Source organism: Harmonia axyridis, chromosome 3 (assembly GCF_914767665.1).
Source record: "Harmonia axyridis chromosome 3, icHarAxyr1.1, whole genome shotgun sequence".
NCBI lineage: Eukaryota > Metazoa > Arthropoda > Insecta > Coleoptera > Coccinellidae > Harmonia > Harmonia axyridis.
In genome coordinates, this window is record NC_059503.1 from 57,090,886 (window position 1) to 57,104,301 (window position 13,416).

General features: G+C 34.3%; 2 protein-coding genes across 4 annotated transcripts in view; one reads left to right on the forward strand and one right to left on the reverse strand.

The window, feature by feature from the left end:
- LOC123676739 (Meckel syndrome type 1 protein) overlaps positions 1-5,658 on the reverse strand; it is a 33,058-nt gene extending 27,400 nt beyond the window's left edge. The window contains exon 1 of the mRNA XM_045612905.1: positions 5,592-5,658. Coding sequence (XP_045468861.1) covers positions 5,592-5,643 — 52 coding nt within the window. The 5' untranslated portion in view covers positions 5,644-5,658. The remainder of the gene's footprint in view (positions 1-5,591) is intronic.
- Positions 1-13,416, forward strand: part of LOC123676740 (rhomboid-related protein 2-like) — a 32,344-nt gene that overhangs the window by 9,087 nt on the left and 9,841 nt on the right. The window contains exon 1 of one of the 3 annotated variants that reach the window (XM_045612908.1): positions 2,513-2,686. The exons of 1 other annotated variant lie outside the window; for it this stretch is intronic. In XM_045612908.1, coding sequence (XP_045468864.1) covers positions 2,678-2,686 — 9 coding nt within the window. In that variant the 5' untranslated portion in view covers positions 2,513-2,677. Of the gene's footprint in view, positions 1-2,512; positions 2,687-2,749; positions 2,858-13,416 lie in introns of those variants that run through there. One more of the 3 variants, XM_045612907.1, reaches the window with a different exon arrangement.

Here is a 13,416-nt window from a genome sequence, read left to right on the forward strand (position 1 = left end):
GTAACGTTCTGGCCATCATCGTTTTTGAAGAAGTACGGACCAATGATTCCACCAGCCCATAAAGCGTACCAAACAGTCAGTTTTTCTGGATGTAACGGTGTTTCGACATATACTCGAGGATTAGCTTCACTCCAAATGCGGCAGTTTTGTTTGTTGACGTAGCCATTCAACCAGAAGTACGCTTCTTCGCTAAACAAAATTCGCTTATGAAAATCGGGAACAACGGCAATCTCATTTTGGGCCCAATTCGACGAATCTACGCCTTACTTGATGATCGTTTGGCTTCAATTTTTGCAAGAGTTGGATTTTGTAAGCACGCATATCAAGATCCTTCCGCAAAATCTTCCATATATTGGATGGACACAGATCCAATTCCTGTGCTCGATGGCCGATAGACTCATTCGGGTCTTCCTCAATGCTACGCTCTACAGCAGCAATAGCTTCTTCTATACGGCGTCTCTGGGGATGCGAGTTATCAATAAGAGTAAACGTGGTGCGAAAACGTTCCATGGTTAATCGAATTAACTGCTCTGATGGACGATTTTGTCGACGATAAAATGGACGTAGTGCTCGGTACGTATTCCGCACAGAATAAAATTGCACTATTTGCAAGCGTTGTTCAGGCGTGAGTCTGTTCATGATGAATTGCCAAACCAAACTGAGAATAAATCACTTGACAGCTGTTAAATCGGTCGCCATCTTGAACAGTAATGCCAACTTAAAGTTATATACCTCGAAAAAAAAACACCCGTTAGAAGAAACAAGACAAGGCCTTCAGAAGGATGACTCGTCTGGTTAAATATCTGACGGGAATCCCGCCAAACTTGGTTTCACAGAGTTCAACAGCACCGACTGCGATGACCTTAACCTACCCACCGGATAATTATAAATCACAATCGACCTACTTTTATCCAAATCCAAGAATTCGTCAGATGAATGTTTATTGAAGGTTTCAGGCTAATTATTATATAGGTAATTTCAAGGAAATCTCCGAAACTGAAGACTTTTCACATGAAATATTGTAATGGGTTTTTTTTTAAAAGCTTGAGAACTTTGATTAATAATACAAGGCAGAAATTTCGTTCCACTTGATTTTTTCCTATTATAATCTGGTAGATAATTTCATGGCATTCATTTTTTAAATCCAATTTCGGCATATGTCCGCCGCAGCTACGAATTACATAGTCCGTTCGACCAGTTCAATTTTTCACCACTGTCTCCGATAAATCTGGCTATACGACGTCAATGGAGACTTGAATAATGACTTCAAGAACATAATAATTTTTTTCAAAATTAATTCCCACAATTTGAAAACGTTGTTCTGGCGTTAAACGATTGATCATGAATTGCCAAAACTTACTGAACAGAAATGTCAACACAGTTTGACAAATTCTCAACTAACAAATCATAGACAACAACCATCGAAACTTCTCATGTAGCTAAAAAACATCCGTTATTGAGGTTAGGTTGAGTTTCATCGAAGCAATAAATATACAGGCTGTTTCCAAATTAGCCGCGAAACTTGGCTAGCGAGTAGTCCGGATATAACATCGTTAGAATAGACGCAGCAGCGAGCAATTGAGAGTAAATTCCAGGCTGAAAGTGACAATTGAAGAAATAAGAAAAAGGGCCCGTGCTTGTATAAGGAATAGTGGGGTCATTTCAAACATAATTTATAAAAACATTTTCTACTGAAATTATCGGTTTAATTGTGATGAAAAAATATGCAATTAATCACTTTCCTTTCTTTGGTTCTTTCTTCTTTTGAATCAAAATCTGCTGGAACGAAACTAGTGCCTGCATTCTTTTTCTAGGAAATAAAGAAGGAATTTGGAAAGTTTTTTGAATAATTCTGTCATACATGAATTTTGGAATTTCAAAGTTGCAGGAAAATTTATATTAGAAATGTAATATTCTTTTCTTCATATACCAACTCTCAAATCATACTAATTCTCATTCAACATACAGCATAGTTTTGCTTTTTTCATACATATCATATCCTTTTCTGATGAAGAAATTCCAAAATTTTAATCAAATGAAGTGAGGAGAGAAATTTTTTCAAAAACACAAAAACTCAAATATCTCGGAAACTGTTGATTTTCGGTTATCAATGAATATGGCTCAATCGACAGCCAATTAGTGATACTAATACCTCCTTCAAGATTCATGTCTAATTTGCAAATTAACACCCTGCAAAATTATGTCCTCAAGTGTTCCACAAATTAATTCTGTCAAATTTTTATCAGTGATTAACATGACCAAAGGTACCTACCTACTGAATTCCGATCTTCACTGATCAATACATAAATAAAATAATTCTAATAAAGTCGCCTATTGTTCCATGATTTTCGCATGAAATTGTAGCATATAACTATGAAACATCTGGTATAGTAACACAACTAACAGTCAATGTTGTCTTCAAAGGAGAAGTTTCAGGATTTGTCAGTTCAAAGGGGTTGAATGGCTAGTTGTTATGACTCATCTCTAAGGAGACTTCTGAGGACTGGGGTTCCCGCAGAAATTGGATTTGCAGTCAAGTCTATAAATAATGAGTTCTACATGATGCGGCAGTACTCTTACTTCGAAGTTCATTGTGTTCAACGGGTTAAACCACTAAATTTCCGAAAATTCAGCTCTTATAGTTGATTTGTGTTATAATCCAAATGAGCATAGTTGGATGAAAAAGGTAATGTGAATACAAATTTGAACGATATGTTTATTCAATATGCCATAATAATGAAATCGGAAGTGAGTGAGCCACACGAGGAAATGAATGATATCGAGAATAACAGTTTCTAGTATTTTGAATCATAATTCTGTCGAAGGTTATTACAGTATCAGTCTTTTTATATACCGGGTGAGCCAAAAATGTGTACCGAGCCTTCTGGGGTGATAGTTAATTGAAAAACAATTATAGTTTGATGATTAAACTTATGGCCCAAAATGCATATTGAGGGTGATATATCCTTCAAAGTTGATCAAATTGAGAAAATTTCTCCGCATAGGTAACTTCTAAACGATGAATGCCACCAAATTGAAATTTCGTGCATAAATGTATGTTGTTGACATGCATTTTTGATTACACTTCTACATTTTTTATATTGGTTATAATAGGTGTTTTTAGAGGGTCATGGTTTTTTGAGACAACTTTTATAGTTATCGATGAATGAATCTTCTGACATGCGACTATAAAAAAAACTCAAATATCTCGAAAACGGTTCAATATTTTGTATTTGGATAAGAGAACCTTCTTCATGCAATTTTCTTCGATTCATTGAATGCTTCTATTTTTTCATCAAAACTAATACAACGAAAGAAGTTGTCCCAAAAAAAATATGGCACACCCTCTAAAAACACCCTTTATAACAACATCAGAAATGTAGAAGTGGTAAAATAAAATGTATTTCAACAACATATATTTATACAAGAAATTTAAATCTGGTGGAATTAACTGAAATTTTTTTAAGGGCGGCGAAATTTTATTTTGCCGGGGCGTCGGAATGTCTGGCAACGAACCTGGTGCCAGGCAAATTATTGAAATCGCTAATAGAACAAAAATACGAAGAATTATAGATTAGGATTATTCATAACATGAATCTTGTTATATTCCACTCTTATGGCATTTGCTTGTACATACATTTCATATGAAACATGAATATTTATTGTAACGACACTGTGGATTGCTTGGTATGCAAGAACACTTTTTGAATCCTTATCCTTCGAATGAAAATAAATTCATAGCTGCTCTCAACGAAATTACTTCATCCTCTGGAATATCAATCATTTCATATTATGTCAATCAATCATTTCATTCCTCGAAAACCATCGGTTTAAAAGTCTATGGATGTTACCAATTTGGTAAACATCATTGGAGACTAACTAATGTTCCTAAGATAGTTTTGGAATTCAGAGATCCTCTATCTACTTTAGGAACTACTTCGATTGCTACTTTTTGACCTATCTCAAGAGGTTGAAATTTCTTATAAGTTACGTTTAGCATTTTTTATGCAGCTCTTTTCTAACCTGACCATACATTACTTTCTTTGGTTTTTGACTTTTTCTTCATTTTTGCATAGATTGTACGTCCGTTCAGGTTCACTTGTGAAATTAGAAGAACTTTCATGAGGTTGTCCACATCTAGGTAGGTACATATTATATCATCAGCAATATGTTGCTTATTAGAAATAGAGGTTTCTGCTGCGATGTTTTGAGAACTTTCTTTGCGAATTCCGTTGTAGTATTACCATCATTAATATATAATATTTGTACTCCAGGATTTGATTCCATGTCATCTGCGTCTAATTCTTTTACTTCATAGGTAAGTATTATGCTGCCGTCAGTATCATTTACATAGGAGTACAACTTTGCTTTCGCCGTTTTTTCGGAATTCGAGGCTTTTTATTGTAAAATACTGATTATACATTTATGATTCGAAGTATTGTCTATCTCTGGCCACTTTTTTCTTTATTTAAATGGAGACCGTTAGAATCGAACAATCTTTCAGCTTCTTTGAGTATTGTTTCAGTTCTTATTCTTACTGATTTTTTCGAGAACGAAGTGTCATCTGCATAGTTACAAGCATAGTCGCATGTTATATGTATTGTTTGAAAGGTAGTTGATGCATATGATGAAGAGTAATGGTCCTAAGATAGACACCTGAGATACGCCCGTGTGTATCGTCATCCAAGGTGTCAATTTGTCTCTAATTTGAACTTATTGCAGTCTTACTTTCAAAAATGAAGTAAGCAATTCGAGTGCTGGTCCCCGAACACCATAGTTTTCGAGTTTACTAAGAAGAATTCAATGGGAAACATTATCAAAAGTTTTTGAAAAATCACATAAACTAAGCTCGACTTCATTTCCCCCATCAAAACCTTTTGTTATTCTTTCGATAACTTTAACTGGAGCCGTGATAGTTGATCTCGTATTTTTGTATCCATGTTGTTGTTTCGTGAGAAAGTTGTTCATCTCGAAATATTCTATCAATCTCGTTTTTATTGAACTTTCCATTATTTTAGATATCGATTTTTAGAAAATATGTATAATCGACTATTTCTTTCAGCACATATGTAGACAAACCATATGCACATTTTCCATGCAGTGATTTCGTTATCATTTTAATCTCTTCAGACGTTGCCGGTTTTAAGAAAAATGATTATAATTCCTTATTCGCATCTTTTTCAGGAACTTTTCCAATTAATGATAATCGATATTTCTCGATACCTCATCATTTGTTCTTCTTAAAAACTATCTTGACATTTATCTTTTTCCTGAGGGAATTTACAATTTTCCAGGCCTGCTTCTGTTTGTTTTTTGACTGGTTTATGTGAAAATTGCGCGTCAATCTTTTTGGAATACAACGATAGCGCATACTCTTTATTTTTTAAGTAATAACAGTAAAAACATTGATGTTTTGTGACTTCTTTTACGTCATTTACTTATAAAAATGAAATGCCTCCACCCATGTTTGTACAAACTTTACATAAGTAGATGAATTTTTCGTTTCAAAAAACCGATGTTTTCTATAACAAAAAATGAATGACAGTCATTCTATGTTATAGTGTAAAACATCAATCATTTGCAAACGTTACCTGGTGTAATTATGTACCAATCACAAGTTTCAATTAAAACATCATTAATCATGTTTAAAGTACCAAAGAAGTGTTTACAATTCAATTTACATTCAGTGCAAACGAATACGTGGACATGCTGCTGGTGTATGGTGAATGTTTTCCTCAACGTCGTCAGGTAGCACACATGGTGTTTCCTAGATTGGATCAGAAATTGAGCAGCGGTTCAATTAAAAACAAAAAACATGCCAAATCCTGTGTGCACTGATGATAATGTTATAAATGTACTTGCATATGTTGGTGTTAACACCCATACTTCGCTCAGAAAAATAGCTGAAGAAATTGGAATAAACAAAAGCACAGTACAGAGGAATTATTATTGATAATGAATCTATGAAATCGATCAATCAAAAAGCGCCGAAAAAACCATTTTTTGAAAACTATGAGTCATAAAACTATCGACTTTTCGAAAACTCGCCATTCGAATTTCGGAGCTTATGTATCTCTCTGAAATTCATTTCAAATTTTTTTTCAGTTGGGTTGAGACAGGATAAAATATCGTACCCTATGTAGAATTCGCAGTATTTTCTCTTTCTATCATAAGTAACACTGTAACAGTAATTGTTATTGCGCATCTTCTTCAATTATACTGCTTAATAAAAAAGTGTAATAATGATGCTTTGGAACCATTTGAGGGATATCTTTTCAATCCCTTATAGTTCTCAGTTTTTAAATTTGAATGAAAATTATATCAAAAATTTGATATCAATATGAAAATTCGTAAAAATTTTTAGTCTGACTCAAAAAGCCGATTTGTTCAATTCAAAAGCTCCGAATCGAGAAAAACAATCGAAAAAAAATTCATCTTCATAAATTTAGGAAATAAATCCTGGAATAAAACAAATTCATTTAGAAGATTAATTAAATTTCCAAAAATTTTTGATATACCTAAGTAAAGTCTCAATCAATAAGATTCGACTCACTTACAAAATTACCTACGAATAAAAACAGCTGGAAACTTGAAATTTTGAGATTCGGATTTTATTTGAAATTTCTTTTATCTGTTGAACCTGAAACTACAGATTAGATCGAGATGATCATATTTGAACCTAAAATGACAATTTCAAGTCTCACACAAAAAAAACGTTAAAAAATTGAAAAAGAATATCGAATAATTACTCTCCATATTTTCTATTCCAAAAAACCGAAGGAGTACTGATAATATCATCAGAACAATAGAAAATTAAAGAAGTATATTATAAAAGAAATTCGTGACAACCTATTTGATCGTCTTGAGATTGTGCGTGTAATATTTAGAATAATTATTTCAAGCTTTCTGGGAAATTTCGTGTTGAAAGCATCATCAGAACCATTAGAACTCAAGCAGAAGATCTAAAAATATTCCCACTAATTATTGAGAACCGCTGCGATGAGAAAAATAGTAAATTACTTATATGAGATTAAGGTAGGTCTTCGATATATCCCGAATGGAGACAACCTTCAACAAATTATTATAGAATTCCTCATTGATTATTCGAATACCTGGAGTGAAAATAAAAATGTAATTCACGTATAGAATAATAAACATTTTATTTGTAAATGTTGGGAACAAGATATTATTTTAACTTACTTCTTTTTGTCCAAACTGAGACCAACTCAAATACATCACCTTGATCAGCATTGCAAATTCATTTATAATGGATATTTTATACATAGTGCGAGCGAACGTTTTTATTGCTATCGTTTTGAATAAGTGATCAAATATTCCTCTTCGTGAGAACTAGGAAAACACAGAAATAATAACTTTAGGACATTATTGAAAATAGGATAGGTTATTCAGTTCTTTTTAATTTTGGTTTCTTTATATTTTTCGTTCAAAATCGTAGGAATTATCCATAAGTTGAATGTGTAAATATCGGATTTCAATAATTCGAAAGCAAAGTTAGTGTTACTTTTCGTCTTTGTGAAATATACAATGATTTTATCCCTCTTTCAATGAGGGTAATAGAGAAATCTGTTTATATTTCTTGAGCTGCCATGTGTTATTTATTAAACAGGTGGCTTAGTAAAGGCGGTTTGAGAATTTTATTGCTGGAAAGGTTGACAAACGCAGCTAAGCGGAACAACCTTATGTTGTTTTAAAAATTCAAGGATGAAATACGAAAAATTGACAATCAAACTAGGCCGAATTGCCGCCCCTCAAAAAGAGGCGCCTGAAACGGTCGCTTCACTGTTTCACTCCTAACGTCGGCCCTGAGAATACCCGATGATGGAATATTTTCAACTCAAATTTACACCATCTATTTTTAATGAGATACCCTTCGTAAATTCACTTTTTGTAGTTGTTCTCAGCCAACACCCACCAAAGATACCTTGAGGTATGTAATTTTTCACGAACTTGATTTTCAAGTCAAGTTGTTGTCTAAAAATCAAGCTGCTTGATGAATACCTATTTAGAACCTGTGGTCGAATTTTTATCTTAAACGTTTTTGCCGATTCCAATGTAAATTGACAGCAGGGAACTTTGCTTTTTAAGTAATCCTATAGAAATGTCCTCTCTCATAAAAGGATATAATGAATAGAACTGACATTGAGAATTTAATGTATAATAGTTGTACATACAAGCAGTATATTCATTTCGTTAGAAGTGGGAAGTCAATAATTAAAATGTATAATTCTGATAATTGCAATTGCACGCGATAGTGTGTGGAAAAGATTATTTAAACGAATAAAACGTATTATATTTTTGGATTCTGTCGTAATATTTTCTCTGAAGTTGATAACAATAATATTAGCATAATTGATGGTTTTCATTAATTTGTTCTTTGCAAAAAAAAATATTGTCAGAGATTTCATAATAGACATGGGTTTCCAGTGTTTCAATTCCACATATCTATTCTTTTCGACAAATCTGTCTGTCAAATCCATCTTCACTTTTAACCGACTTTCGGTTTCGAATAATTGAAAGGCGCCATCCGAAGTTCTTGAGTGATTTACTTGTCGAACTAACCTTTACAATTCGAAGGTAATAAAATATAGGTTATAAAGTGTATTCTATTCTAATGGGTCGGAATTAACTTATTTTATTACGTCATATGATATGGATAATAATGAATTTTTATCAATTGTACAAATCGTAAAACAAACGATAAAGTGACAAAATAGATTACCTACTGTAAACAAATCAAACAACAATCAAAGCATAAACTCCTACAGGGTATGGAGGTTAGTTGTGACAACTGAGCGACAAGAAAGACTTTTTTGAATTATCAATTCATGATATTAAATTACCCGAGCATTATGTGTGATTGTACAAGGTGTAGTGAAAATAAATCTTTTATTTTCGCATGAAAAACAAGGCTTTGATTACCATAGTTAAAATGATCCGGTTCAGGTGGAATATGCGACCTTTTTTTCGATAACTTGTTGACATTTCGAAGGTGATATCATTATGCCTCTCTCCTAGAAGCCCTCGTCACTTTTACCAAAAAATTGTGGCAGTAGATTTTCACTAGCCTCTGTTGAAGCGAATTTTTCACCAGCAAAATTGTGGATGCAACCAAGCTCCCGGAGCTTCTGGTGACCTGGCGTTGTTTTGATGGAACACAATTCTTCTCCTATTGGCCAAAGCTGGTCGCTTCCCTTCAAACGGCCCAATTGTTGACAGTAAAGTTCAGAGTAAACCGTTATGGAGGGGAGGAGTAGATCATAGTAGATAACTCACTTCACTACCAATCCCAACAAACACAGAAAATTCTTCCTGCAAAACCATCTAGCCGTCAATCCTAGCTTGGTCACCGTTTCCGCCGGCTCACTTCGTTTCGATCACGATCGTTTTCGCTCGACGTTGTCGTAAGTGAAACACTTTCAGCACCAGCTAACAACCGCTTCAAAAATGGGTCGATTTTGTTGCGATTCAATAGCAATTCGCAGATGGGAATTCGGTCCATGAGGTTTTTTTGAGTTAACTCGTGTGGTACCCATACATCGAGCTTTTTTATGAGACCACCCTTATGCTAATGTTCCTAAACGGTGTTTTGTGCAATCTTCAGTTATTTAAAATTGATTTAGAATTAATATCACCTTCCTGATGTGGAACCATTCGAAAACAATTGTTCTAGACTCGTAGGATTTATAAGGTGAAAATATATACGTAATCTTTTATCGTTTTTGCATTAAAAAACCACAGTTGAAATATTTCGGAATAAACATGCTATGAATGTAGCAACAATTTTCTGCTTTCCTATATCAATCTTGGATCGATAGTATATAGGAGCTTAGTGCGTTAATAGCAGCTTGACTATCAGAATGTCCGACAGTTTTGATGATACCTTCACCTTACCAATCTTTCATCCTAATTCATATCTAAGTTATTTTTAATGCTCACATCCTTAATTATTTTGTCACTGGAAGATTCGCCAATGAGATGTAATTGGTTAGAGAAGCTTCTCCGACTTTAACATTTCAGAAAGGAACAGGTTGTGAGAAAATTGAAAGTCGCAGCCTGATACTCTCTAACGAATTACATCTCATTGGCGAATCGTCCAGTTACAAAATGATCGAGGATGTGAGCATTAAAAAGAACTCAAATATGAAATAGGATGAAATGAAATAAGGTGAAGGCATCACCAAACCTGCCAGATATTCTGATATTAACGAACTAAGCTCCTATATGCTCTTATTATATTTCAACTGTGGTTTTTTATTGCAAAAACGATAAAAGATTACGTATACATTTTAACTTTATTATCCTACGAGTCTAGATCAATTGTTTTTGATTGGTTCCACAGGAAGATGATTTTAATTCTAAATCAATTTCAAATAGCAAAAGCACAAAGAAACGATTAGGACCATTAGCATAAGGCTGGTCTTCTCTGATTTTTCTTATCATTTTTCTCAACATGTCATTACCAGATCTAGAAAATATTCAAGAAAAATATCAGAAAAAACTCAATAATCCAATAACAACAAATTTGAATGAGTTGAGGTTCTGTGTGTATGTATCTATAAAATAACAATTTCAAGTTCCATGCAGAATTTCATGCTGATTGCTGGTCAGAACCATAGAAAAGTCAGGCAAATATGGAAGAAAAAATTAATATTTCATTGACGATTGCGTGTAGATGTATATCGGAATTGTGGTCTCCAATGGTTGCATGACTAAATGAGCGTCCAAAAGCTTCAGACGCCAGTCAGTGCTTTTCTAGAATTTTATATGTGTATATCATTTGAAAACAACAATTGAGTACCTACACTATATTCCGATCTCGTTGCTAAATTAAGATTTGGCATGTCACCTATTATTATTACAACACATTCCAAACGAACCAATTCTGAACGAAATAGTTTTATGACCATGTTATCTACACTCTGTCCTTCTTAACTCAATCGAATTGATGATGAAAATTACACCTGGAATGATTCATACAAATGATATCGTTGAAATCCACTCACTATTTGTTTGGGAATACCTGGCTATTTTCATCCCAATGCCAAGTGTTTACAAGATAGGTACGTAATAAAATAAATAGAACAGATAAAACGTTCTGCAAATACAAGAGGTGTCGAAATTCTTCGAATAAATGGAGTTCTGTTTCTAGAACCGTTTTTTACGATATATGTACATAGAAGAATATTTGTAAACTAACTGACAAGGAAACTGCAACACCCAGAGGGAGTTGTTTAAATTTTTTTTGGTGAAACATAGATAGGAGTAAATGATTGAATTTTTGAGAAAAAAACGAAGGGTTTACAATTTTTTTAATTAATCTGTTAATAATGTGTTTGTTCACTGCGATTATCTATACACTATTTCTGGTCTATTTCTTCTTGAGGGATACTATTCCAAGCTACATGTACTTCATGTCCCAGAGCCGTTCAAGTCCGGGAGGCTGGGGTAAATTTCCAAGCCTTCTATACCCATGATGTCCCAAACATGCTTTATGGACGATCTGGGAGATCTGGGTGGCCATGCCAAAAGATTCTCATGAGTCGCTTCGAAAAAGTGTAAACTAACTCTGGCAACATGAGGTCGGGCATTTTCTTGCTAAAATATTGGATTCTCTAGCTGGTTAAGGTAAGGGAGAACATATGGCTTCAATATTTCTTGAAGATTCTTCTTGAGATTCATCAGAAAAGACTACCTGATGCCATTTCACATTCCAATGTTGTCGTTCTCTGCACCTCTGTAATCGTTGCCGGCGATGATCAACCGTCAGTGGTAACACAAGATGGGGGTCGATCATGCTGCAGTCCAAAAGACCTTATCCAGCAGTAAACCGCTCGGACAGTTACAGAATGGTCTTGTTCTCCTAACCACTCATCAGCCAAATATCGAGTTGTCTCAAATCGGTCCCTAATGGCCATAAGTCTTAAACGTCGATCTTGAAGTTCATTTGTGCCCCTTCGACGTCCAGTGCCTACTCTTCTTCGATTTTGGGCATTATCAAACCACGCTTGACAACATCTCACAACAGTAGTTGGATTCTGTTCGTACGGTTAGCGATTTCTCGAAGTGGCAGCCCAGCCTTCCGTAGACCAATAATTCGACCTCTTTCAAATTCACGTAGCTGGCGATAAAATCCGCGTACACGTGCTCTCGGCATTTTAACAACAACTAAACATCGACTTTGGATCTTCTTGAACAGCTGGTTCATTGTCAAATTTAAAAAACTTCCAAAAAACGACTACAATAGTTAAGTAACAAAAATTGTTTACATGAAAAAACCTTCACGATTTTTTTCTCCAAATTCAATATGCCGATTATTCTCAGACTATTGACGATCTAGAAAACAATTTTCGTCATGTTATTGGTGATATATTGCCCAAAATGCGCCGGCGAAAATTACCTCAAAAGGATCGAGTCCTGTAAGAGATCATGCGAACTACATTTAAAAGATGTTGTATTCTACACATAATGGCAAGGTCCAAGTATTATATTGAAATGAAAATCTGATCGATATTTCAAATTAAAATTTTCGTACCTGTACTTTCGGAATCTTAAAAAGGATAACTCTTACAGCAAATATTTATGGAATCCCGAATAGGTACACAAAGATACATATATGCAATGTCAAAATTTTATCACATGAGAATAATAATAAATCTCATACATACATATATTATGAACAGGATTCGTGAATTAGTTATTCAACAATATCACGTTTTATTAATGATGAATATGCTAAACGGAGACGGAATACATAAAAGCTATAATTATAGGTTAGATAAAACAATCGACTGTCAAGTCTGCTGAATCTGGCCCATTCCTCTACTGAATATTTTATTTCACCAGTATCATTTCGATATTGGAATGAAGATCTTTATTATTGTTATAAACTGAAAAATTATACATTCATTTTGAATAGCCTGCTATCTGTGCAGCTGTTATTTTTGAAGCAGTCATCTTTTGACATTTGACAAGTAAAAACTAAGCCATTACTAAGATGGAATGACAGACGCTTCAACAACGCATGGAAATTGTTAAAGTTCGCTACAGAAATGGTGGAAATTTTACTGTCACAGTTCGCAAAACTAAAGCACTTTGGGGTTGTCGGTAGCACCTTCTCAACCGTCAAAGATGAAACTGGTGAATGAATATGAGCTATTGGGGAAAAGTTAGTGATGCGAAGAATCGAAACCTTGTGCGTCGCTCAAGAACAACTGAGAATATTGATGCTGTCGCTAGGTTTGTTGATTCCTCGTCGATCTTGATCTATGATTCATGATTTTTTGTGGTAGGAATTAAAATATATTGATGTGGACAACGTTTATTTTCAACAAGACGGCGCTAGGTGTCACACAAGCTTCGAAACAATCGCGATTTTGCAAGAAAAGCTTCCTGGAC